Here is a 25,267-nt window from a genome sequence, read left to right as displayed (position 1 = left end):
GATGGTGCAGCAGCACTGCCAGGAGGGCACAAATCCCTTCTTGCAGGTGCTCTTCACCTCTTGGGCTCCCACTTAAAGCACTGAAGGGTCACTTGGCACGGAGCACTCCTTAGTTCCTTCAGGCTGAGTGAGAAATTCAAAACAGGTTTTATGTCTCTGCTGAATCAAAGGTTGATCTATTGCAAACAAAGGGGAGTTTTCCCCATGGGCTTCACCACGCTCTGCTCGGGCCTTGGAGGTCTTGCTGGCACCAGGGATATGACTGAAGGTCTTTGCAATGTGTAAAATCATTTCCATGGCAGATTTTTATTTGTGAAACTGGCTCAAACATCCCTAAGCCTCCTTCTGAGTGTAAGGAAAGTCTCCTCTGGGCTGAGCTGAGGCAGCCACGCTCACAGCCCTGCTTCCACCTGGGGTAATGGTTGTGTAGAAACAAGAGTGTGACTGCAACCAGCTGGAGCTGGGGAGAGATGATTTCTGCCTTAAACATTTCCCTTCCTTTCCTGGAAATGCCAGTGGGGCTCAGAAACCCACATGCTTCTAACTATTCTTAGCACTGGTTGAAAATAACAACAGCCCTGAAGGATCAAGAGAATAATTCTGCTTCGAGAACCAAACCAAAAAAGGAAGGAAATGAAGAAATGTGTTTGAAAGGTGAAATTCTTGGAGTTTCCATCACCAAGTCCCTTCTTGGAGGGCACAGAACAGGACAGAGAAGTGCAGAGGAAAAAAAAATGATTTTGTTATCTTCAGAGTTTTGGTAAGGACACAGTAACTTTTGTACCCTCTCCACTCTTACTTTGTTTCAGTGACTGATTCTGATGCCACCAAATTAACCTTTGCCAGCTGGCTTTCTCCAGATGATTTTTGCTGGCTCTGCTCAACACTGAAGCAAGAAAAAGGCCTCAAGTTGTCTGCCACCATCTGTCTGCTGAAGGGAATTTGCAAGGTATTTTGTCCTTTGCTCATCCAGGGAGAAAGAAGATCTGAGCTGGGCTGCCTCCCACGGATGGGTCCCTGAACACCTCTCCTGCAGTGACTGGTTTTGGGCTCTGGTTCTTTTTACATCTCTCCTGGACTCAGTTAACTGCAGATTAGTTCTCCCCTGAAGTCTGTCAGTTTGAAGGATCAATCATTAATGGGAAGGTATTTTTTTAAGTGGCATTAAGGGCAAAGAGCACAGAATAAGGTGTCTTAGCTGTCGTGGTGAATATGTGGCAAAAAAAAGAAGGTGCTTAACCTGGGTTCATCAAACTGAAGGTAGCTGGACAGAAAGGTGATCTCTCCTTCAGGTAGATTATCTTGGATTCAGGAGCCCAGGTGATGACACCAGGTGCTGCTGAGTGTCCCTGAGACATGGAACTTGGAAGATGCCTTTGTCATGCCCGGGGTCCTGGGCTGTCTGCTGGTGTCAGATCTTCAACTGCTACACCCCCCGTGGCTCCATTGCTTTCTGGAGCCTCCATCCCTTGCTCGTCCTTCACAGCTTCTTTGGACACTGCACTGTATTCCCTCTCCTTTCCCTACTTCCTTCCCAAGCAGCTCTGCAGATGTGGCCTCTCCCCTGCCCCAACACAGAGGCAGGTTTTGGGTAGCCCAACTCAAAAGATACCAGGAAAGTTCAGCCACTGAGGACCTAAGGGGAATGCAGAGACTGCAGAGCCAGGAATGCTCAAAGCTTTCATCTGCTCTGACTGCTCAGGCTTGAGATGCTGAGCCTCTGAGGTGCTGAGTGCTCCTTGTCTGCTGAGAAACCCCAGCTGGAAAAGGTCCCTTCTGGGTCCTTGCTGTTCCCTGGCCACAAGCTCTGCTGAGGACTGGACTGAGCTGCTGACACAGTGGGAGCACAGAGAGCCCTTGGCTGGGTTGTTTCCTCAGCAGCACCAAAGCAAGCAGAGAAGCAGAGTTTCTCCAGAGATGGCTCTTGGCTCTGAAGTCAATCACCTCCATTTCTGCTGCCCTTCCAGAACCAGCTCCTGTGCCAGGGACGTGCTGCAGGACTGGGGACTGCAAAGGTTTTTCCATCTGCACTCAGGCTGCTGAGGTGCTAGGATGGGATAAGATGAAGCAAGACCCCTGGGCCTTGTCAGGTCACATCTCCTCCCACCAGTGGTGAGAAGCTGCAAGCTGATGGATTGTGCCCACTGCTTTTCCAGGTGTTCCAGCTCTGCTCCCTCCAGTCTGGGCTCTGCTTGGACGCTCTGACCTGCAGTCCTTGGGCACTCTCTGCCCTTCGTATTGAATAGATGAGGTTTGGCTTTTTTTGGCTGGAAAAACCTGATGGGTTAAATAGCACTTGAACCACCACGTTCCTCTTGCTCTTCCTTCAGTTGTCCCCAGCTTGAAATCCCCAGGCTATCCCATTTATTTTTCATGTCTCCTAATGCAAGCCCCCAGCACAGCATTACCAAGAGTAAAGTCAGAGATTCTTTGTCTGCACATGCTGGTGCTCCAGCACCAAAACTCCCACCAGAAGAAAGGGATCTTTAATCACCTTTGCAACAGACCTGCATTCTATCCCTGGCTTTGCCAGAGCACCTTCAAGCAGCCAAATTTCTGGGGCAATTTGACAAGAATAAGGGTGCCATATAATTTTGTCATGGATTAAAAAAAAAAACCAAAACAACACCCAACCAAACCAACAAGTGAATAATTTGGCTTTACCAAGTTTTAAGCAGCCCTTCTTAAGCCTGGTGCCTTTTCCTGAGTCCCTGGTTAGGACCCTTTCACTTGAAACCTTTATAAGGTGCAGTCTCAACTCTCCAGTGAAAACCAACTCCCTTCTTGGTAGGTGCAGGCTGTTCACAGAAGTGTGGAGAAACTAAAACTGTAGAAAGGGAACTCGAAGGCCAGATGACAGGGGATTTTTTAGTTTTTCCCTCTTGGTTTGCTTGGATTCAGTTACTTTTCCAGGGGCTGATCCAAACCCCTCAGAAGCTCAGCCAGCAGCAGTGGGGAGATGCCTGCTGCTACCTTGGCAAAGACATCCTTGGCTTTTGAGTCAGCCCCTGGACTTGGTTTCCAAACGAGAGTAATTTTCAGAGTGACACCTTGATTTCATCCCTGTACAAACAGACCTGCTTGTCACTTACACATATTTACCTGTGTTACACATACAGGTTTGGTTTAATTTTGCTTTCAGAAACAATCTATGCTGCTAGATGCATTTCCTGGAGGGAAATGGACACCTACCTACACACAAAGCTATACAGCTGATTTATACCTTGTTGAATTTATAATCTTGTCTATGCTTCTATGGACACTTTGTATGGGCTGCAGCTCAAATCCTAAAATAGTCAAGAATTTTTCCTTTCCCATATAGTATTCTATTTACTTTGACTTTAAAAACAAACAAAAAAAAAAGCGTATAAATGCAATAATGCAGGTAGACTAGAAATACTAGATTGAAAATTAAAAGTAGTTTAGCTTGTCCCATTGTGACTGACAGTGTTGTCTGACACCCAACGCTGTACCCTGACATTTTCCAGGCTTTCCACGTAGCTGAATCTAGTATTAGCTTTGAGAAACCCATTGTGTGAGTGGTGGGTGGATGGGTTGGGAACGTGTGCTCTCTACACACTGTATGTTACTCACCTCAGAAGCTGTATGGCCACTCCATATGCTGTGAAACTGTAAATGATTCCCAGTACACCTGTAACTCTTACCAGGATTGTGAGAAATAAACTATATACAGAGCTCTATATACACACACAGATATACTGTATAATTCCTCACGGGAGCATCTCTGTGCACGGGGGCTCTGAGTGGCTCCTCTCCCTCTCCTTCCTCATCCTCCTCTTTCCTGCAGCCTCAACATTTCCTAGGATTAGCAATCCCACTGAGAACTGTAGGAAAAGGCAGCCCTTGCCCCCCAAAACCCCTCCAGCCTGCCCCAGCAAAGCAGGAGAGGGCAGATTGTTGTTATTCCAACATGGGAATTAAGGTGGGGAATAATTAAAGACTTCTCCAGAGCCAGAGAGGAAACCTTTCCCACTCCACTGATCCCCTCTCCTAGGGGCTGGTCTCCAGGCTGTGATTTCTCCCCTGCCACATTCGGGTGTTCTCCAATTTGCTGGAATTTGTTGACCCAGGAGCATCCATCTTCCCAAGGAAACCACCCCCTGGGGACCTGGCTGATGTCCCTGGCATGAGCCAGGGATTCCCTGACCTCCCACTCCATGTCCCTGGGAGCAGCTGCTCTCATGTTCCACCAGCTCCAAAGGCAATCCCTGCACATAAAAAACAGGAAATCAGTCTCCTAAGAACTGAGAAGAGAAATCATTGGGGTGAGGAAAAAGGGGGCAGCCTTTAGCTGCCAAAGGCTGAGAGGTTTTGCTGCAGAACCACAGCTCAGGCCTCAACTTTTATCTTGTGTTATTATTTTTAAGAGCAGGAAAGCAAATAACTCCTTCTTGTCTGACTCTGAGGAGCTGGGAGGGGTGGTGGCTCTTCCCATTGTCCCAGTTAGGGAGTGTGGAATGGCACAGCCATTGGACTGGAGGCCTGGAGGAGATCTCTGTGGGCAGAGATGAGATGTGGAGCTGAGGCTCTTCTGCAGTCCCAAGGCTGGGGAAACATTCCTGGGTCCAGAGAGAGCTCCCAGAGAAGCTGGGAATGTGGCAGGGATGCTCCAGCAGCTCAGGTTTCCTTCGAGTCACCTCCAGAAACCTCCAGGGCTTGAGGTGGAAGTGCTGCCCTCTCCATGGATTGGCCTGGGGAATCTTCCCACTTGGTCTCCTCCAAACAAAAATAAAGTTTTTTTTTTTTTCTCCTCACTGCTACAGACACACCAGTGCCATGGTGGTGCCAAGAGGGCAGAGCTGGGGGAACCTCAGTGCTTGGGTTTGGGTGTCTCCCACCCATCTGTTCTCTCCTTCCTTCCCTCCACGTGTTAAATAGAAATTTAAAAAGTATGAAAAGCAGAGGCTGTGTTTGCAGTTATCCCATGCATTTCTTGCCCCTGCTCCCTTCCATCCATCCATCCAACAGTTTCAGACCACATTTCTGGGGAGAAAAGGAGACTGATGGACATATGGCTGAAGAGATGGATAAGGAGACAGCCTGGTAGCATAAGCTACATTTCCTTTAGGAAGCCAGGCTAGAAATTAGGTCCTTTCAAATAAACAACCAAAAATAATGTCAGAATTGTACTGTCTTTATTTTTTATCTGTCGTTTTCTAATGTCTCTGTAATACACTGGCAACCATCAAGAGGGGAACCTCCTAAATTAACAGTGGCATGAAAAAAACCCCACATCCAGAAACTGAAACAAGGTTTACAAGATTACGATTCCTCCCTGTGAGCAACAGACCTGGGAACAATGACACCTGCAATAAATGAAGTTTTTAATTCCCGGGTTGGGTGATCCTGGGGGTGTTTTCCATCCTCCCTGATTCCCCACACGTGGGGTGGGTCCTGCAGTTCCCCCAGGGTTTCACTCCTGCCGAGTGAAAGGAGATAAGGGATAAAGAGACAAATCCGCGATAAGGAGAAACACACAAAATCTAAGAACAAAACAAAACCCCAATATAAAACCTAATGAGGGGAACAGCCCCACTACCAGGGCAGCTGTGGCAGGGAAAGAAACCATGGGAGGGGGAGGAATCAATGCCACCAGCTGATCCTCATGATCCACCGTGCCGATTAACCGCCTGGAAGGAGTTAAAAGGCATCGGCAGACCCCAAAACCCCCTCAGGACCCCTCAAATCCCCTCAGGATCCCCAAAACCCCCTCAGGACCTCCAAAACCCCCTCAGGACCCCTCAAACACCCTCAGGACCCTCAAAACCCCCTCAGGACCCCTCAAACCCCCTCAGCCCGCGCTCCCTCCCTTCCTCCTTTCCCGCGCTTCCCCTCAGGCGCCGCGCGCGCCCCTTCCCGCCCTGCGCACGCACGCGCTGCCTCATGAGGCGCCGCCCGCCTTCCCCCCCCCCCCCCCATCGCCTCCATTCCTCTCCCTCCGTTCCTCTCCCTCCATTCCTCTCCTTCCATTTCTCCTCCTCTATTCTGCCCGTCCCGGCCCTGCCACCCCTCCCAACACCATGTCGGACCGGCTGGGCAAGCCCACTTGCCTCCTCGTCGCCAGCGCCGCTACCGCCGGTGAGATCACCTCAGGAGGGCACCCCCCGTCCCCGCTCCTCCCTTCGCTGCCGCCGCTCCTGCCCGGTTCTCTGGGATCCCGGGGCCTCTCCCGTCCCCCCCCCCCCCAGGGCCTCTCCCGTCCCCCCCCTCAGGGCCTCTCCCGTCCCCCCCCTCAGGGTCTCTCCCGCCCCGACTCTGGGCCTCTCCCCCCCCTCAGGCCTGTCCCCCCCGCCCTTTGCACGCTCGTGTGAGGTGTGTCCCCACGTTTTGCACACTCGGCCCTGGTGTGTTTGTGTCACCGACACGGGTGTCTCCATCTTCGGGTATTGTTTTGATCACTCCTGTCCCGTCCCCCCCCCCCATTCCCAAAGCCTTCCCAGGGGTGCATCTCGGGTGTGTGTACATCGCTGCAGCAGAGCTGCTGGGTGTGTGTGCTCCGAGCTCCCTCTGACACAGCCTGTGCACACCCTGCTTCTATATCCGGGCTCTGCATTTATTTTATTTTATTTACATAAATGCTCCTCTGTGCCCTATGCTGCCATGGTGAATACCTGCAGGTTTTAAGTTGCTGGATTGTGGGTTTTTTTTCAGGTGTGTCAGCCCAGTCCTTCCTGCACTGCTTCACGCTGGCCAGCTCTGCTTTTAATCTGCAAGTTGCAACTCCGGGGGTGAGTAAAAATGGGCAGTTATGGTGATTTCAGTCGAAAATGATGGATAATCTCAACTGATGAGAGAGAATTATATTAAAGGTTCTTGCAGAGGTGTGCAGGTGGGACTGGAAATGAAAAAGCAGATTGGTTTTGCATATTAGGGGAGTTCATTAAAATGATATTTTGTTAATATTGAACTGCATGCTTCCTCCAGTGTGGCTCAGAACTTCTCTGTGCAGTGTCTGTCACACGAAAAGAGTGGGGGGAGAACGATCAAAACTATTTCAGTGGGAAAAATGGAGAAGTTCCCTGTTTTGCCCCTCAGAATCCCAGGCAGTTGCCCTTCAGGAAGGGTGGTGGAGGTGTGTGCTGTGATCCCAGCCAGGCTCTGTGTGTTCCCTAGGGGAAGCCCATGGATTTTGTGGATGTGAAGGAGAGCAACGCTCGCTGGATCCAGGATTTCCGGATGAAATCCTACGCCAGCCCTGCCAAGCTGGAGTCCATTGATGGTGAGGGCTTCACTACCCTTTGTCACCTCCATTCACCAGGGAGATGGAGGTCTCTGAGGTCTGCAGGGAGGAGTGACAGAAAAGGGATACAAAGTGTGTTTTAAGAGGAAACTCTGGCAACCACGGGTGCTGTTTTCTTATTTATCTTGGATTGGAAGTTCTCCTGTTATATATACATGCAATACCTATATTCCTTCTCCTGTATATATACATGCACACCATATATTGGTTTTTTAATACTTTGTTGTATTAGAAGCTAGCAGACACAGTGGCTTTAAGCTTTGCCAGGGTGAGACAATCTCATTAATAATATCTATTTTTTGTCCTGCAAAGGACATTTTTCTCTGCTCTGCTCTATTTCTGCAGTTCAGACAGTTTTTGACTGACCTAGGTGGTCCTGTCTTAATTCTGTTGAACCTGAAGTGTGTTTATAATCAGGCTTTTTTTGTGTGTAGCTTTTATTACCATTATTTTACCCTTTCCTCCTCTCCAGGTGCCAGGTACCACGCCTTGCTGATTCCAAACTGTCCTGGAGCTATGACTGACCTGGCAAACAGTGGGTACCTGGCAAAGATACTGCAGCACTTCAGCACTGAGAGCAGTAGGTGAACATCATTTCATCTTTTCTGAACTAAAAGAGTCCTACTGCATGCTTCATGTAAAACTGGTACCTTAAAGGTGGTTGTGTAGTTGAAGAGTGCTCAGAGCTGGGAAGAGCTGCCTTAGAGATGTGGATCTTTTCTTTAAAATTGTCCACTTTCTGTAAACGTGTAAAAAACTTATTGGTAGCTTTTCAGTACTTGTGTGGGAAGGTTCTCTGCCTCCCAGTGGCTCTCTGCAGGTCAGTAGCAGGCAGGTTGCAGAGCCAGATGTGGGATGTACCAGGATCATAATTAAGGCTCTGGTTAATCAAGACTCATTTACCATTTACAGGTGTGGTTTTCTCTCTGGTGTGGTCTCTGGACAACTTTGCAAGATGGGGACAGTTCTTAGTGTGGTGTGGGGAGTGGAGGGGGGTGGAAAAACAGCTGAGAGAGTAGAGACATGCAGGGTGATTTTATTGCCAGAAAGCTCATGCTGTAAGGTGGGGGATCTCATGAATACTCCTGTGTTTTGGCTGCCTCAGGGTGCTCACAGCTTCCTGGGGCTGCTTTCATTTTTCCCCAGAGCCCATCTGTGCAGTTGGACACGGAGTTGCAGCCTTGTGTTGTGCCACCAATGAGGATAAATCCTGGGTGTTCCAGGGGTACAGCCTGACAGGGGTAGGTAGAGGCTTTTCACCTGGCTTTTGCTGTTTGGGTTTTCTTTTTTTCTGTGTGGGGAGCTGTGATTTCAGGTGTTTCTGATCTTACCAAAATCATCCCCTGCCAGCCTTGGCTTAAGGGCAAGTTCTGGAGAGTTGGCACTGGCAAGGGTGCCCAGCATGGAGTGTGTGAAGGGATTGCTTCACTTCAGCTGCCATGTGGGAAGTGTTTTCCCTCTCATTGTTTCATGAACTTTGCCCTGAAACAGTGCAGTGCTGGAAATCCCTGCTGCACATCCCTGGTTTCATAGCCAAGGGCTTCTAGGAATTACTTTTTGTTGTTTTGTTGAAGGTAAGTTATGCTTCTCAAGGTGCTTTTTCATTTTAAAAGAGGCAGTTTCAGGAAAAAAAGTCTGATACAAGCTGGGGTGTGACTCCAAAAGCAGCCAGATACTGCTGGGGTTTTATTGGGTGTACAGTTATATCTCTGACCATTGTTATGGCTGTTGGGGCATAAAGATACCACAGCCTGTGGCACTGTGCCAATGCCTGCATGGCAAAATGATGCAAATCTCTAAGGTAGAGCTCCTGGGGCTGAAAATTTACAGGCAAAATTAAGAAGTGAAGTTTGTGTCACAAAAACTCAGTGTCCTGATGTGCATTTGGTGTTAACAGTCTATGAGAAAGTATTTGAAATAAGGCAGGATGTGGCTCAGCTGGTGTTGCTCTGGAAACCTTAACATTCAGTGTCCTCCTGTGCATGTGGAAACAGAACAGAGTCCTTTTCATTTTTCTCTCTTTATTGAAGCCAAATGCAGGATATTGCTGTTTGCACCCTGGAAGTGCCACAGTAGCCAAGTAGCTCTGCACTCTCATGAAGCTGACTGCATGGCTGCTGCTCAGTGCCCAGCTGCTGGGCAGAAATTGCTGACTGTTATTTTCTTCTGTTTTATCTCCTCTAAGAGTTTTCAGTTTGCTCCCTGTGGAAAACCCACAGAAGCTGCTTGTGGTTACTTGGTTTTGTGTTTTATTTCTGTTCCATTTCCTATATAAAGCTGGGAGAATCATAGGGGGAGCATGAAAATAAGTTGCAGGAGGAAGTATGTGTTGGTTTTGCTTGACTTTTTTTTTTTATATAAAGCAAAACACTGATTTTCTTCTTGATCTTTTCCAGCCCTCTGTGTATGAGCTGATAAGGCAGCCAAACTTTGCCAGTTTGCCCATAATTGTGGAAGATTTTGTGAAAGACACTGGAGCCACGTTCAGTGGTAGGTCACTCTGCTTCTCCAGGACTTCACAGCTCCTGGCTGCATGCTGGAACTGAGTTTTTTGCACAGGTGAACAGGACTCTGACAGAATCTCTCTCCTCTTGCACTCGGTCCTGGTTCCTGGGTATAAACAAAGAACTTGGTGGATTAGAAGTGTTCTGAGAACAAGGGCCACCAACTACTGTGTGTGGAGGAGCAGAGCAGTACTCTCATCTCTCTGTACCCTTTTACTCATATTTTACTTGTAGCTGGATCTGGTTTTGTAGTATTTCCTTGTTTTGTTTCTCAGCTAATAGCTTCATTAATTATTATTAGTCAAAATGTTGGTGTTTGACTTCTAAAATCTGAATCTCCCATGTGAGGAACTAAAAGCACAAAAATGTCACTTTTTTTTTTCCCCCCTAGATTATTTCTAGAAATTCTTCCCTTTCATGGTGATTTCTTGCAATCCTGAAGAGCTATAGGGACAGTTACACAACGAGCTCTAAATGGCTCTGTTCCCCAGTTGCAGCTGTGGTTCAGTCCATTTTCCTGGGTAATTTTTTAGACTCTGTCCTTAGAGAGCAGTGAGATTCCTGTGGGATTTAAACCACTCCTTATTTATCAGAGTTGTGCCACCCACTGACCTGATACCCTTTGAAGTGGCCACATCAGAGGTGACACCCATGGCAGGGGCAGGAAGCAGAGCCAGGCTCTAAGTGCTGTGCAAGGATTCTTCCCTAAGAAGAAATAAACTTCTTTTACCACATTGCTGCATGGTCTGAGCTTCATCCTTCCCCCCCGTGCTGCCCTCAGCCTGTTGGGTGTTTGAACTGCATCTTAATGCTTTTCAAATGAGCTGCTGCCACCTTCTGCTTAATGGGCTCATAATAGAGGGGAAGAAAAGAAAGATTGTTCATTGCTGCCAAAATAATGGTTCTGTCTGACTTAAAAATACTTCTTAGAGCACGGCAATGGCAGTGCTAAAAGGCATCATTGGAGGGGTTTGTGGTGAAAACCTTTGGGGTTATGCACTTTACTCTCTGGTGTTAAGGGCCCAGGTCTGCTGCCTTTCAGGGAAGGACTTTCTTGGGGGTTTTGGAACAGAGGGCTCAAGATTGTGTCTCCCTGGGGTTACTGATCATCAAATCTGATCAGATCAGTTGTTCTCTGCTTGTTCTGCCAGGGATGGGATAGTGGAGCAGAAGAAGTGCCACTAACACAACCTTGTTTTGGTTTTCTCCTCCTGTGTTCAGCCAGCAGTCCGGATGCTGTCCACGTGGTGCTGGACAGGCACCTGGTGACAGGGCAGAATGAGAATTCCACTCTTCCTGCTGTCCAGAATCTTCTGATCCTCTGCAATGTCAGGTGAGGAGCACGGGAGGGAAGAAACAGAGCAGGCAGTGGTGAGCATCTTAAAATTTCAGGAGTTTTGCCCCCCAAAATGATGGTTTTGCCTAGGTTAGCTGCTGAAGTGTGTGTTGTCTTGGGTCATCTAGTGATTCAGTTGGTTCTTCTGGTTCATTTGTGATAATTAAGAAAAAAACAAACAAGGTAAAGTGGGTTGGGAAAGGCACAGCTGTCTGTCAGGACTGGCAGAATGCAGAGTAGGTTTCACTGAGTATTTTGTTGAGAAACGTCTCTTGTGTGTTTGTTCTTTGGCATTTGCTCAGCTGTGGTTTAGGGTTCTGGAGTTGAATGGATTTAATTTCTTTGACCTGGCTGCTTGACTTGCCTTTCATCTTGTCAGACAGGAGACCCACATACAAATAACCACAACACTCTTCTTTTGTTCAGGTGAATGTGTGTTTCAAGTCCTTTCCTGGCTGTGGACTAACGGGTGGTGTCATGTTTGGATGTGTTTCATTCAGCAGGAAATGAAGGAGCAGGGCTCTTTGCAAATAGCATGGATGAAGAGCCAGCAGGCTAAGGGAATTTCTTGTCTGTTAACTGGATAAAACATCTCTAAAGTTCTGTCCTGGACTGTGAAGTGACTGTGACAGTGAAGTGGCAATGTCAGGTTTTGCACATATAGACTGGATGAAGGTTGGGAGTAAGAAAACCTTGGAGTGCAACTGGGAGAAACCACCTTGCATTTTGGTCACTGCATTTTTTTTTTCACTGCTTCTCTCTAGACCATGAAGTTACAGATGTGGGAACTTTGTTAGAGGCAAAGTTGGTGCTAAAAATACAGATGCTGAAGACCTTGGCTGATGTTACACTGGTTTTTTAGTGACTTTGCCCCAAAGAGGACTTGGAGCTCTGTGACCCATCAGGTGGTTTTGTTTCCAGTATCCAAATCTACTCCCAGAGCTTCAGTTGTGGTTTCAGTTGTGTTCTCACCTCTTGGTGGGTGACAGAGTCACTGCCTGGGACACAGGATGGCAAATACTGAGCTCAAGTCTGAATAAAGCAGAAGCAGTGGTGTGAAGGCAGCTCACTGTGGTGATGAGATGTCATTGTTTCCTTCCTTGGCTGTTCGCATTATTGGACTCCTGTTGAAAAACTTTGCTCAGCTGTTTATGAATGGTCCCCTGGCTGGTTTTCTCTTCTCCTTTGTGGTGCTGGGGTTATGGGTTTTGTTCTCTGAAATGTTTGAGATGCTTCTCTGGCAAGTACATTGTGGTTTTCCCTTGCTGGAATTTTAGGGATGAAGAAAGAGAACTGCAGGCAGCTCCTGTGGGTCACATCTGAGGAGCCAACTGTGAGATGGAAACTTCTTTCTCCTTTTGAGCAGCCTGTGTGGCTTGGAGTTGAGCATGCAAAGGGAATAATCAGACAGAATGCTTTGTTGCAGGTTCAAATAGAGTAAATCTGTGGGGTAAAAGGCAGATTAAGATGTTTCCTTCACTCAGAACTGAGGGCAGCTGATTCACATGAGGAGAAATCAGCTGGAGGCAGGAGCAGGAGGCCTCTGATGCTCACTCAGCACGTGTTCTGCAGCCTAATCCCCTCTACCTGCCCTGACTTGTAGCAGTTTGCACACTGGGGGGAGGATGAGCTTCTGGCAAAGCCTGCAGATACTTGGTGTTTCATTGTCTTTGTGGTCAGTTATTTTCTAGAGGAATTCCAGCAGCTAAATCCCGTGATAGGCCCCTTTTGTCCAGTGCCAGAAACTGCTTCTCAAACAAATTGAAAGCTTCAAATTCTGGAGATTTTCAGCCCACACAAATCCTGATTGTTTCAGTGTTGTGCTCTGGAGTGCTTGGTGCTTTGGTCCCTGATGTTAGCAGTCAGGAAATCTGTTCCTAATAAGAGCCAGCTGCTGGTTATTTTTTTTACTAAGGGAGCTCCATGCGCAGTGTCAGACACAGGACCATGTTCTGTGGTTTTGTTTGCTCTTTGATGAGCAGACAAAGTATCAGCTAGAACCATCAGAGCAGCTCTGCAATACAGGGGGCAGAAATATTTGGGGGATGAACACAAAGGAGCTTTGAGATGCTTGATCTTTGTGCCAAGGTGATCTTTGCAGCAGTTGGCTCACAGCTCTAGGGAGAGGTTCCTGTACTGTACCCTTCAAAGGATCCCTGCTCCAACAAGAGGACAGCACCTGTCCCTGTGCATCCCAACACCTCCCCCAGCACTACAGCTGCAGGGGACAAAGGAGGGTAGTGAGCACCTTGAATAAGAGCCTTTTGTGGCAGTTTTACACAGAAGCTGTGAAGAGGGGTGCTCAGAATGCCTAAACACAAACTATCGGCAAACCAACCCAGCCCAAGATCTGCATGTGGCTGTGACCTCAGCTGTGGGGTTTTTTGAGTTCTGGCTTTCACAATAATGGAAAGATCCCTGTGGTTTGCCTAAGCTCGTGCTTACAGGGCAAAAAGAGATTAATGAAGTGGCACGAAGGGGGATGAGACCTGGCCAGATCCCTGGCAGCCTGGCCTGTGATTGTGCTGCTGCAGGACAGTGAAGATCCTCTGACTCCAGGGAAGGTCTTGGATCCTCTGACTCCAGGGGGAGGTGTTGGAGAGAACCTGGGCAGCTCAGCTTTTTCTGCTGGGAAGGGTTCTCCTCAGCACAGGCAGTTTGAAGGGATCCCCTCCAGGATGTTTGAGCTCAGTCCTTGTTGCCATCTGCAGCTAGAGGTGGTTAGTCATGCTTGCATTCCATTAGGGTATTAAAAAATGCTAAAAATAAGATTCTTGTCCTAGAGCTTCCACAGTATAAATCTTTTTAAAAAATAAATAAATAACCCCAAACCTTTGATTTATTCATCTTGGGTGCTGAGGGATAAGCTGTGCCATTTGTCTCTGGCATCAGAGTGCTTTTCTGATTAATCAACTTGTGTTCCATGCTGATGAACAGCCCCTTGGTGGGTGTCCCCAGGATGCGAAATGGTGTCAGGGAGCTGCCCGTCACCCTGCTGGATGAGGCAGCTGGGAACACTGGGGTGCTGCTCTCTTCCCTAATGCCAGGGCATCAAAAGAAGTATCAGGATAGATGGAAGCAGCTCTTTGATTCTTTAAGTGGCAAGCTGCCTGGTTTGTTTGTTGTGCTCTGGGAATGGCTAATATGGGCCAGGCCTTCTAAATTCATCTCTAGGGACTAATTTTAAAGTGAAATTCTATACTGGGAGGCTGAAAAGACACGACTGTACTCCACTGGTGTCAGCTTTGGGACTGGCAGTGGCTTGTTTGCCCAACAGCTCTGGCTCTTGTTTCAGGAACAAAGGAGGTCCTGAGAGCCAGCCTTGGGAGCAGCAGTGTCTCCCTTTGCATCACAGAATGCAACAGGGAGCAGAAAGAGGAAGGAAAAGTGTGAGTGTGGTGCTGTGTTCCCCTCCCCTGCCCCTCAGCCTTTGTGTTGAAAATCATGGGAGCTGCCACCCAGGAAGGAGTTGGGAGCTTTGCATTTGTGCTCCTTGGTTGCTGCTTCTGTGAATCTCAGGAGGAGGTGTTGCAGCCTCCCCAGGGGTGGTAGCACTGCTCTGTGCAGACCTTCCTCTTCCTCCTCAGCCTCCAGCAAACTCCATCACCAGGCACCAAGTGCAGAGGTGTTAACTGCCCTCGTGCCCCTTCTGAGAACCTGAGCTAGCCCTGTGGCTTCCCAGTCAGCTGTGACCAAAGGCTCTGCTCTCCCTTCCCTTAGGAGGATCTTGCCCTGAACTGTAGCAGATTCTTCTGAGCTGTTAATTCTTGACCAAGTGACTGCCATTAAATGGGTGTGCTGCCACCCAAAGGGAGCTGGAGCCTGGGGAGTTGCTCTGGCCTCCTGATCTCCGTCAAACACCAGCAATATAAACTGGAGTCCTGGATCCCTGGGAGTTCAGTCCTTGTGGCTGGGAAGGATTACTGGCTCTGGGTGCATTTAATAATGAGCAAGGACATTTTAAAATGCAAGTTTTGAAGTGTTATCTGTTGGTTCCCTCCACATACCCATTTTATTTCCCCTTCCTTGCTGAGTCTGAGCTTGTCCTTGTGGCTGTGATAGCTGAAAACCTTGCTGGGACACAGCATCTGTCCTGATGGAGGAGGTACAGGGACCTGGGAGTTTGTAAGCTGTGCCTTGACAGGATCCTGGAGGATCTCTCCACCTCCTGAAGCTGAGGAGGAGCTGTGGATAAAGAAGGTGCTCGGGGGGACTGGGTGATCAGGGGTGTGGGCTGAAGATTTATGTGGTTGGGTTTTTTGCTCCGTTTCAGAATGGGTGTGGACTCTGTGGCTTAGCCAGGTCCATCAGCCACCTCCCCTCTAGCCTGTGCCCAAGGGAAGCCCCAGGGCCAGAGCAGGAAAGCCCAGCTGCTACCAGAGCAGGGAAGGGCTCCTTGGACAGGGAACATTTCATCTGCCCCCTCAGCTCTTTTGGGGACCCAGCACCACCCAGGAAGGGCTGGCTGTTCCTCAGACACCTTTTCCTGCCTCCTCCTCCCCTCCCCCTGCAGTATTTTGTCTCTTGGGCAACTTTTGAGTTAGGTTTGAACCCCCTGGTGTTACTGACCCTGCTCAGCTGGGTCCCAGCTACCTGAGGTGACAAACCCTGTTGGGTTTCTGATGGAGAAAGCTCCAAAGAGGGGAAAGTGAAAGGGCAGCAACTTGTCAGGCAGACAGCACCTGGAGAAGACCAGTGCAGCCTATTGGTCACTTGGGGCTCCCAGTACCCATGTGAGGCTGGGTCTCCTCTTCAAAGCCTTCCTGCATTCCATCCCCTGCCTGTTCCTCCCTGTGACAGTGTCAGTAATCACAGCCCCAAATCCAGGGGGTGAGACAGTCTCAGATGTGACACCTGCATGTGATGCCATGTGCATGGGGACATCTGGTGTGGCCCAGGCAGGGGGGTTGGGTGAGCAGTGGGTCCCTAATGCTGGATGCTTGGAGAAGTCTGAGGAGGCTCTGCTGGAATTCTCTGGAATTCTGAGTTTGATATTCAGGCTGAGCTATTTGATAGCCACAGAGATCAAGAGAATTACTTGCTGAATAAAGTGCAGGATGGACAAGGTCTGGCAGGTGAGGTTATGGTGATGGCTTCAGTTTGTGGACCAGAACAGGTGCTGCTTTCCCCCTGGGCTGTTCCTGGGCTTCAGGAGGTCTTTGCACATGGATTGGTGCAAGTTGTGCAAGGAGCTGAGTGGGGAGGGGAGCCTGGCAGTTGGCCAGGCCTGCCAGGATGGTGAATTGTAAATGAGGCAGGAGCCAGGAGAGCTGTGTGTGGTCCTTAGCAAAAGAGAAGCAAGCAGACAGAAGCTAGATCCAAAGCAGAGAGCCTGAGGACTTGTCCTTGGTGCTTCTGCTGTATTTGAAGCAGTTTCCTTTCCAGCAGGACTCAGATGCTCCCTGAGCAGTGGTTAATGCCTGTGGTGGTCACAGTCACAGCACAGCTTGGACAGGAGGTGGTAGGTCAGAGGGTAGGGAGGGGGCAGGGTAAAGCTCTTAATGCTGTTTGACCTTTGAAAGGCAGGAGAAAGGTCACCTCCCCCTGGCCAGCTTGTTCCCTTGGCTTGATTTCCTTGTGATTCCTGTCTGTAGGAATATTGCAGCCTGAGTGCTGCCTGTCTGGGGTTGTTGTTGGTTTAGTTTTGTATTTTAAGAGATTTAAGTTCAGGCAGGTTTATATTGTGTCTACATAGAAACAGGAACCCCGTGTCTATTCTTGATGAAACTGGACCTATATAAACTAATAACTGAAACATTTAATTAGTCTTAATGAAATACATATAATTACATGCATCCCAGCTTAGCAGACAGGGCTTGTCATGGGGAGTGCTGCACTTGGGCTGGGTCATTCCTGAGGAAAGCTGCCACCCAGCTCTGGCTCTTTTGCAAAAGCAGGAGCTTGAGGACAGAGAGGGGGTAGGTCTTAAACAAAAAAGGGGGCAGGGTTGGCAGCAGTTCCATGATTATTGCATAAAGAAAAGCAGCAAATCCTCCCCAGACAAGGTACAGGCTCTAACAGAGCATCCTGAGTTGCAGCCACATGCTCCCTGTCAGCTGGGGATTAACCAACTGCCAGATGATTCAGGAGCTGCTTGCCAGGCTGAGCTGTTTTGACAGTGCTGGCTTGAAGAACGTGGGGATAATTATAACTTACCTCTCCTGCAATCCCAGGGGCATTTTCAGCTTCAGTCAGTTCCATGTTCTTGCTGACACCTTGCTTTGGGCTCTTGGGCAAGTGGTAAAACTGGTATTTGACATAATTCTAAAGACTGCATGTGATACCAACTTTCCCCCTCAGTTAAAAAGCCAGGGCATATGGATGGGGATGGCAGTCACCAGCTTTGCAGCCACTAAGTCACCACTGCTGCCACCCTGCTGCAGGAAGGAAGGGGCTGGAGCCCAGCTGGGTGTCTGGCTGTGTAATTGAATTTTTTTACACATATGTAAGAGCATCTGTGGGTTCTGTACCAAGGAGGGCTTTTTTGTTGCAACCTGGGTCTTCTCTTCAAACAGGGTGAAATACAAAACTTCTTAACCATGTTAGGGCTGTTAATTGGGGATTTCATACAAAAAGTGAAGCTAAAAGCCTGTGCCAGGTGTCTCCTGCTGCAGGGCAATGAACACTGTGCAAGGGAAGTCAGGGTTAATTTGCATCTATTGACAAAAGTGCCACCAAAAAAGTTGAAATTCTATTTGCCCCCTTTGCAAATGGATAGAAAAAGCATGGCCTGGGAATCTGTGACACAGCAGAAGATGTTTACAGGTAGAGACATTTTTACAGCCATTTAATCTCAGGTGATCCACTCATCCAGATCTTTGACCACTCAGGAAAATTCTCGTTTCCCTACTTCCCATTTTCAGCACTGAACATTCGCTCCTAGAAAAGAGAGAAGTGAATAAAGTCAGAGGCTGGGGACTGTGCTTTAGTCAGTAGTTGTCAGTCAGCAAGAACAAGGTCAGGTATACTTGGTGTGTGGTTTTTCCCTCCAAAACCCAAACTCTGAAAGCCTCCCCCTGAACAGACAGACTTTCTGATGGCCTGGCTGCACTCACAGGTCTGTTCTTGGGGCCTCCTCGTGCCAAGTCCCAACATGATTTCTTTCCAGCTCCCTGCTGAAGATGATTTACGTGTCTTGTAGAGCTGCTGACAGCTGATGAGTTCAGAATTGGCCTGAACAGACTTTTCACTTTGACAGCAGTGTTATGATGATCAGCTGCTGGTATGAACACTGCCTTGGGCCTCAGGCAGCAGGCGTGGCTCTGCACATCTGGCATGTATGAATTCCTTCTTGAAATGCAGTCAAGTTTACCAAGTTCACTTCATTTAGGTGGCCAGTTTACTCCTTGTCCTACCCACCATCTCCCTGCTCTACAAAAACCTGACTGGACTTGCTGACAGCCTCCTAATCCTTCCCCACACCAGGAGGAGCCCTGGTTAGCTGCAGTACTTGGAGGGAGAGGAGAGGGGAGAAGCAGCAGTGTGCTGGAACTCCTACCTTTAACATCCTCTCCAGTTTAATTGCATCTGCAGCAAATTTTCTGATCCCATCAGACAACTTCTCCACAGCCATTTGGTCTTCGTTGTGGTGCCAGCGGAATGACTTCTCATCCAGGTGGATCTTCTCAAGGTCACAGGCCTGAGCTGGGCAGGGGAAATTGAGAAAGAAATGAAACCATATTACTGTGAAAAAAGAACAATACAGGCTTTTTAGAACAGTCTCAAGATTCTGGTGGTCTCCAGCTGCTGAGAAATCTCAACCCCCACTTTCAAGATGATGCAGGACTGGAAATGCTCCTGGATCTGGTTTGGGGCAGTGGAAAGGAGCCTCAGATAATCAGTTTCTCTTCAAATACAATGTCTGTGTCACCTTGGATCTGCTTCTGAGTGGCAGAGCACTTCCAGCACCAGGCAGCAGTGAGGCATTCTCAGCAAATAATACTGAACAATGACATCTTTGATTATCTGCTGAGCACCCAACAGAAGCTCAATTGATAAATGCCTAGGAGGCAGCTAGCAGCCTGTAAGGATCAGCCCATGGCTACAGCTGTGCACCAAGCTCATTCTCCCAGTTGCCAAGGAGCATTTTATTAGAACTCTGGAAGAGGAGGGCACTGCACTGGGAACATCATTCCCAGCCACCAGGGCACGATGGCAGGAGATTAAATCAGTCTCAGATGATTCCTCTAAAGTCTCTGGAGGGAAAAATGTCTGTTGGCATGTGGAGAGCTGACTGCACCACTGATGCAATATTAACATAAGATTCAGCTGGGTATCTCTGCTGATACTCAGTGAAATTTCATCCCAAGGGTATGGATATGAAGTTCCTGCTCTCCCCAGCCTCCCAGGAGGGGATCCCCAGTGCTTTATCATAGAATTGGCTGGGTTGGAAGGGACCTCAGAGCTCATCAGCTCCAACCCTTGCTCCACTCCCCCCGTGGTTCCCAGCCCATGGCACTCAGTGCCACATCCAGGCTCTTTTGAAAGATCTCCAGACACGGAGAATCCACTCCTTCCCTGGGCAGCCCATTCCAATGCCTGATCACCCTCTCCAGAAAGAAATTCTTTCTCATCTCCAACCTAAACCTCCCCTGGCACAACTTGAGACCCTGCCCTCTTCTCTTGCTGAGAGTTGCCTGGGAAAAGAGCCCAACCCCCCCCTGGCTCCAACCTCCTTTCAGGGAGTTGGAGAGAGTGATGAGGTCTCCCCTGAGCCTCCTCTTCTCCAGCCTCAACACCCCCAGCTCCCTCAGCCCTTCCTCACAGGAGTTCTGCTGGATCCCTTCACCAGCCCAGTTGCCTCCTTTGGACCCCATCGTATCTCCAGTGGGTGGAGAAGAAATAAGAGGGTGCAGAGGAGAGAGAGGCCCTGTGTGTGGACTTACCCTCTTTGACACTGAGTGTGGGAGTCAGCTTGCTGTACTCCTTGCTGAGCTCTGCCAGGAGTTTGGGTGAGATGGTGAGGTAGTCACAGCCTGCCAGAGCTTTGATTTCCCCCGTGTTCCGGAAGGAAGCCCCCATCACGATGGTTTTGTAGCCAAACTTCTTGTAGTAGTTGTAGATCTTGGTGACACTCTTCACCCCTACAAACAATTCAGAGCATGCTCAAAACCATTTTTTTTTTCCTAGGAGGATTTACAGGAGTAAACTGCAGTCTAATGAGTGGCTCTTGTGCTTTCAAGCTGTGTGCTAAGGGGAGGTTTACCTGGGTCCTCTGCAGGCTCGTAGCTTTTCTTGTCTCCATTTGCAAGGTACCAGTCCAGGATCCGTCCCACGAAGGGGGAAATCAGAGTAACTCCAGCTTCAGCACAGGCAACTGCCTGAGCAAAGGAGAACAGCAAGGTCATGTTGCAATGAATCCCATGCTCTGCTTCCAGAACCCTGCAGACACAGCCTGGCTTAAAGCAGCAGTTTGCTCACCTGCTGAGTTTACATTTCAGCAGCAAGCCAGCAGGTTGGAACTGCTGCTTTTCTTCAGTTAAATTAGGAATGGGGTCCAGTTCACAAGCTCTGAAGCTTTCAGCTAACAGGAAATGCTTTGCACTGCCAGACTGCTTTATTTAATGCTGCTCCTTCAGTGCAGAGCACTCAGTATTGCATTTCAGGAAGCTCTGCTTGTGGCCAGGCTGTTGTGTGAACAAACTCCTGTTGCGACAGAAAGCTGCAGCACAGCCCTGGTAACAGATTTCTGGGTGCAAAGCTTTCAGAACAGTTCTTTAAAGACAGGATGGTGTTTGTGGGGTGCCTGTGAGGAGGCAGTGACTCAGCATGCCAGGTACTTACTTGCCAGCTTGGATTCCTTCCCACGTTGAGGAGAGCTTTATGAGAATACGATCTTTACCAATTCCTGCTTCCTTATAAAGGTCAATGAGGCGCCTGGCCCTCTGAATCATTCCTTCCTTATCAAAGGACAACCTTTGGAACAAGAGCAGGACTACTTAAAACTGAATTTTGGGGTTTTTTTTTAATGCCCCCCCCCCAGCCCCCACTGAAAAAGACTTTAATCAGCATTTCCATGCCAGCAGCAGGTTTCTGTTCTCAGAGATTGTTGCTGAATTGTGAGCTACTGCTGCTCCTTGATTCAGAGGATCCAGAGCTGAAGAGGACTTTCCTTGAGAAGACTGGTTGGGAACTAGATGATCTTTAAGGTCCCTTCCAGCCCAAACCATCCTGGGATCATAGGATCATCCCTAGCATTAGAAACTAACTCAAGTTTTTCAAGCTGAGCATTAGAAGTGACTTGGCAGCAGGCAGCTTAACAGAAATCCTATGCAGGTCTTGATATAAAGATCTCTTAAACCAGATCTCCTGGGAAGCTGAAGATACTACAAGAGGATGAGCAAAACTCAGTCTACTGCAAGTGTGAAGTTTCCCTTGCTTTAGAAACACCAGGCAGGTGACACAAATCCAAGCCCAGCCTTCCTTGTTTGCAGAAAGTTTTGTCACAGAGTTCCAGTCAAGCAAACTAAGGGAAATCCATGCTCTAATTAAAGATATTAACTCCTGCAAGCCTTATAGCAGTGAGCTGTCTACTCAAGGACATCTTTGTCCAAGTCACATCCTGTCTCTCTTTCTATGTAGAAATATCCAGGGTAACCCAGAGGAAAAAGCCAACCTTGCATCTACTTCTGTGGACACACGGCCAGGTATCCTCTTCAGGATTTCAGCTCCAAACAATACAAAAAGTTTGTCACAGGCATTTTTGATCTGCTCCTCTTCTGACCTGAGAGCCACAAAGAACAAAATTACTTCCATGGGAGGGAAACAAACCCAAACCAAAACAAAAAAACACCCCCAAAACACAGAAAAAAACCCAAAACAAATCAAAAAGTGCATTCCCATGGATTTGAAGATCCCATTTCACAGCCTGATTAACATTAAATTCCAGAGGTCAATTAGCCACTTCTGCCCTGCTTGCACATTCATGCTCTGCCCTCTCAGTACCACGGGCAGTAATTAGCTTTTGGACACTGATTCCTGAAATGCCTCAAACTTGAGAGTGTTTTCCTGAGCAGTCCTGGAAGTGAACTGGTAAATGGAGGGGTGCTGCTTCAGAGCACATCCAGAGTGAGAAGTTTTTTCTTTCAGGGCTGAGGTTTTTGGGGGCAGGAGGCACTCCCACAGGTACACAAGGCCAAACCCCTGGTATGTTGCTGGTAGTATTCAGCATTAGTTGTATAAATGCAGCAGCTTAAACCTTGATCTACCGAGATAAAAAAAGCTCTTTACTGACCCGCCAAGTTTCTTCCCATAGGCAACAGCATCATCCACAAGTTCCTGGTAAGCTGGCATCTGAGCAGCAGCCAGGATCAGAGATGGGTTTGTGGTGGCATCCAGGGGTTTGTACTCATCAATTGCTAGGGAAAGAAAAGCAGCCTGATGAAAGCAATCAGCAGGGCTGGGCAATTAGCAGGGGTTTGCTCAGAGAGGTGAGGATGGCAACGCTTGTGGCTGTGGGACAGCAGCACTTGTGCCAGAGCTGACCTGAGGCTTCAATCCCACTGCCTGGTTCTTGTGCCAGGACAAGGCTAACAGAGCCTCAAGTAACAAGGTACAGCAGAGTTTACTCACTGCTACAGACACTGTCCAAAAGAAACTTGTAGACAGGGCAGCTGAAGAGAAGCAGTTCTAACCTTCAGCTTCTCCCACCTGCCCATATTGTGTTCACCAGCACAGCCAGGTTCCAGGAATCCCGGGGGGAATCCATGCTCTAATTAACTCTTGTAACAGTGAGCTGTCAAGCCAAGAACATCCTTGGGGATCTCCCTTCCCTGCCAGTCCTTGGACATTTGGGTTTTTGCTTGTATAAAACGTTAGACCCAGAAACCAACTCATCTGTTGGGCTCCAGCAACTTTCCTTCCTGGCTTCTAAAACTTTTTCACAGCGTTTCAGGCCACTTCCTAGTGTGTGTTTGTGAGACTTTCTTGTACTCCTTCCTTCGTCCCAGGAGGTATCTGAACCTTTGGTTTAGGTGTAGCCCAGGGCTCTGGGTCTTTCGGGTGAGCAGTTGTTTACCAGAGGCAGGAGCAGGCTCTGAGCAGAGCTGAGCTGCCTGGCATGCAGAGCCTGACTCAGCAGGCAGGGCAGAGCTGCAAGGCCCTGCAGCAGCTCCTACAGACAGGCTCCCTCCTGAACACACTCCAATGTCAGACATAACTGCTTGTTACCAGCTCGTTTTCCTCACCCTTTTTGCACAGGGATGAAACCCCACGTTAGAAAGTGCAACTTTGTTTTGTTTCTGAAGTTGTAGAAGCAAATGAGCTTCGCTTTTCCATAGCTCCCTCCTGGGCAAGGATCCTGATCCTGGGCCACACATTCCATGCAAACAAAATCCTTCCAAACATGTCAATTCCTATGGATACTGCTTTAAGAAAAGAAGCAGCACCCCACTGAAACTCTGCTCTGAAGCATAGGCACAATTTCAGGGCACTCTTGACAGTTTTTCCTTCTTTCCAGCCTTGCAGCACCTGAGGACTCTCCCAGGTCTCTGGCAACGTGTGTCTGTCACCTCCTTTTCCTCACCCAGCCTCCTTTGAAGTCAGAAGTTGGTAGCCTGTCCCCCACAGGACATTCTGCTCTTTGGAAACACTTTAAATCCATGGGGTTTCAGCCTTAAACCAGGGCAGTCACCACCTGAAGGTGCACAGTCTGAAGTCACTTGGTGTTTCTGACTGTTCAGTGGTTGGTGAGGCTGCATCCCTGCTCCCCACAGGGCTCACATCAGACTCTTACAAGTTGAGTTTCTCCTGTATGTTCTGTGACTTTTGGAATCGGGCAATCCAGAGCACTTAACAGGTACACAGCACCCAGAGCAAGTAGGGAATACACCCAGACAACACCCAGACATCCCAGGTACACCCTGAGCTCTCAGATGTACAGCTCTTGGCCACTTGACAGCTGCTCCTTTGGGATTGTTCCTCCCTCCTGCAGGATGGGGTGGGCAGCAGATCAGCACAGGGAGGTCAGGACAGGATTCAAGCAGCGTTGCTCTGCACAACCCAGAGGCACTCGGGGAAGGGATTGTTTGGTTTTGTTCTTTTTTTTCACTCCTGATGTGCCCAGAGAAGTTTTCCCTGTGCAGGAGGAGGCAGGGACAGCCTGGGAACCAGTGGCTGCCACCCCCCTCGGAAAGGAGCGAGCTCCTGCTCCTGAGATAAGAACAAAGCAATCCGGTTGCTTCACAACTGCACTGCTTCCGCCATTTGGAAAAAAAACCCAAACAACTCAACCACCCCCAAATCCACGCTGGTTATGGGTACAAACAGGGTGCGTGGGGGTGTGTGTGTGTCCCACCCCCCGAGCTGCTCTGTCGGCTCTGTCACCCGTCAGTGCCAGGGCCTGGAGATGCCCACGGGGGGCTGAGCACCCCAAACCCATGGGGGGGCTGCCGGGCCCCCCGATTGCGGCCTCGATGCCCCTCGAACCCCCCCCAGCACCGGGATGGTTCGCTCCCCCCTGGGCCGCTCGCCCCTTGGGCCGGGCGCGCCCATTGCTGAGGGAGGGGGGAGCGCGGTGACCGGGCCCCCCCTGTCCCCTCCCCTCTCTCCTCGCCGCCTCTCACCGTGGAAGTCCCCGCTGTCGGCCACCACGGTTGTGTAGCGCTTGAGCTGCTCCAGCACCGACTCCATCTTCTGCCGTTTGACGGAGGAGCCCGCCATGCTGGGCAGGGTGCGGGATGGGAGCGGGCAGGGTGCAGGCTGGGTGCGTGCGGGGCTGCGGCCGCCTCAGAGGAACCAACCCAACCCTGGGTGGCCCGGGGGAGGGGGAGCTGCGCGCCCACCCCAGCCAATCACATCCCAGCGGGCGGGCGGAGAGCCAATCAGCGGCGCCGAGACAAGCCGGAGGGGGTGGGGAGGAGGCGGGGCGGGGCTAAAGGGAGGAAGGAGCTTTGTGATTGGACGGCTCGGAGAAGCCCCCGAGGGTCGGGGGGTGGTTGCCTTGGCAACGCGCGATGCCGCTGTCTGCCATCGCCCTCCGGGGAACCGCGGGGCCAGGGGGAGAGGGGACCGGGGACCCTCCTGTCCCCAGGAGCTCCCGTGAGGCAGAGCTGTCCCGCAGGCACCCGGCTCTCTCTGGGGCCCGTGGGGCCTCTCCGGGACTGGGCTGTGCGGGTGACATAAGATGGCGGCGGGCGGGTTGCAGTGGGAGAGGCGTGAAGCAGCCTT

The 25,267-nt window shown here is 49.5% G+C and overlaps 2 protein-coding genes across 5 annotated transcripts; one reads left to right on the top strand and one right to left on the bottom strand.

Annotated features, from left to right (window-relative positions):
• The first annotated feature begins 5,943 nt into the window (after positions 1–5,943).
• On the top strand, positions 5,944–12,273 carry GATD1 (glutamine amidotransferase like class 1 domain containing 1). 4 transcript variants are annotated; one of them, XM_030451412.1, is made up of 8 exons: positions 5,944–6,099; positions 6,673–6,749; positions 7,135–7,240; positions 7,734–7,841; positions 8,408–8,502; positions 9,658–9,751; positions 10,987–11,098; positions 11,866–12,273. In XM_030451412.1, the coding sequence occupies exons 1-8, from the start codon at positions 6,042–6,044 to the stop codon at positions 11,870–11,872; spliced, it is 657 nt and encodes a 218-aa protein (XP_030307272.1). In that variant the 5' UTR covers positions 5,944–6,041; the 3' UTR covers positions 11,873–12,273. The 4 variants fall into 4 exon arrangements, with proteins under 4 accessions (XP_030307272.1, XP_030307271.1, XP_030307270.1 ...); XM_030451411.1 differs by having other exon boundaries at positions 11,605–12,273; XM_030451410.1 differs by having other exon boundaries at positions 11,602–12,273.
• A 5,467-nt stretch (positions 12,274–17,740) lies between these two features.
• Positions 17,741–24,866, bottom strand: TALDO1 (transaldolase 1). The gene is made up of 8 exons (XM_030451082.1): positions 24,664–24,866; positions 22,335–22,458; positions 21,717–21,824; positions 20,885–21,016; positions 20,307–20,482; positions 19,987–20,184; positions 18,600–18,745; positions 17,741–17,980 (listed from the first exon to the last, which is right to left on the bottom strand). Exons 1-8 carry the CDS (start codon positions 24,758–24,760, stop codon positions 17,948–17,950), a joined length of 1,014 nt encoding a protein of 337 aa, XP_030306942.1. The 5' UTR covers positions 24,761–24,866; the 3' UTR covers positions 17,741–17,947.
• Positions 24,867–25,267: the final 401 nt, after the last annotated feature.

The sequence above is a fragment of the Calypte anna genome, chromosome 5 (assembly GCF_003957555.1).
Source record: "Calypte anna isolate BGI_N300 chromosome 5, bCalAnn1_v1.p, whole genome shotgun sequence".
In the NCBI taxonomy this organism is placed as follows: Eukaryota; Metazoa; Chordata; class Aves; order Apodiformes; family Trochilidae; genus Calypte; species Calypte anna.
Note: the sequence above shows the minus strand (reverse complement) of the source record. Positions and strands in the feature narration are given on the sequence as shown.

Bases quoted from the DNA above. Each gene is read 5' to 3' on its own strand.
- TALDO1 (XM_030451082.1), bottom strand. From the start codon at position 24,760: ATGGCGGGCTCCTCCGTCAAACGGCAGAAGATGGAGTCGGTGCTGGAG. The intron at 20,483-20,884 runs GTAAGTACCTGG...CTGTGTCTGCAG, and splicing joins GAAGGAATCCAAGCTGGCAA to GGTTCTGGAAGCAGAGCATG. The intron at 17,981-18,599 runs GTAGGAGTTCCA...TCTCTTTTCTAG, and splicing joins AACTGGAGAGGATGTTAAAG to GAGCGAATGTTCAGTGCTGA.
- GATD1 (XM_030451410.1), top strand. From the start codon at position 6,042: ATGTCGGACCGGCTGGGCAAGCCCACTTGCCTCCTCGTCGCCAGCGCC. The intron at 6,100-6,672 runs GTGAGATCACCT...GTTTTTTTTCAG, and splicing joins CGCCAGCGCCGCTACCGCCG to GTGTGTCAGCCCAGTCCTTC. The intron at 7,842-8,407 runs GTAGGTGAACAT...ATTTTTCCCCAG, and splicing joins GCACTTCAGCACTGAGAGCA to AGCCCATCTGTGCAGTTGGA.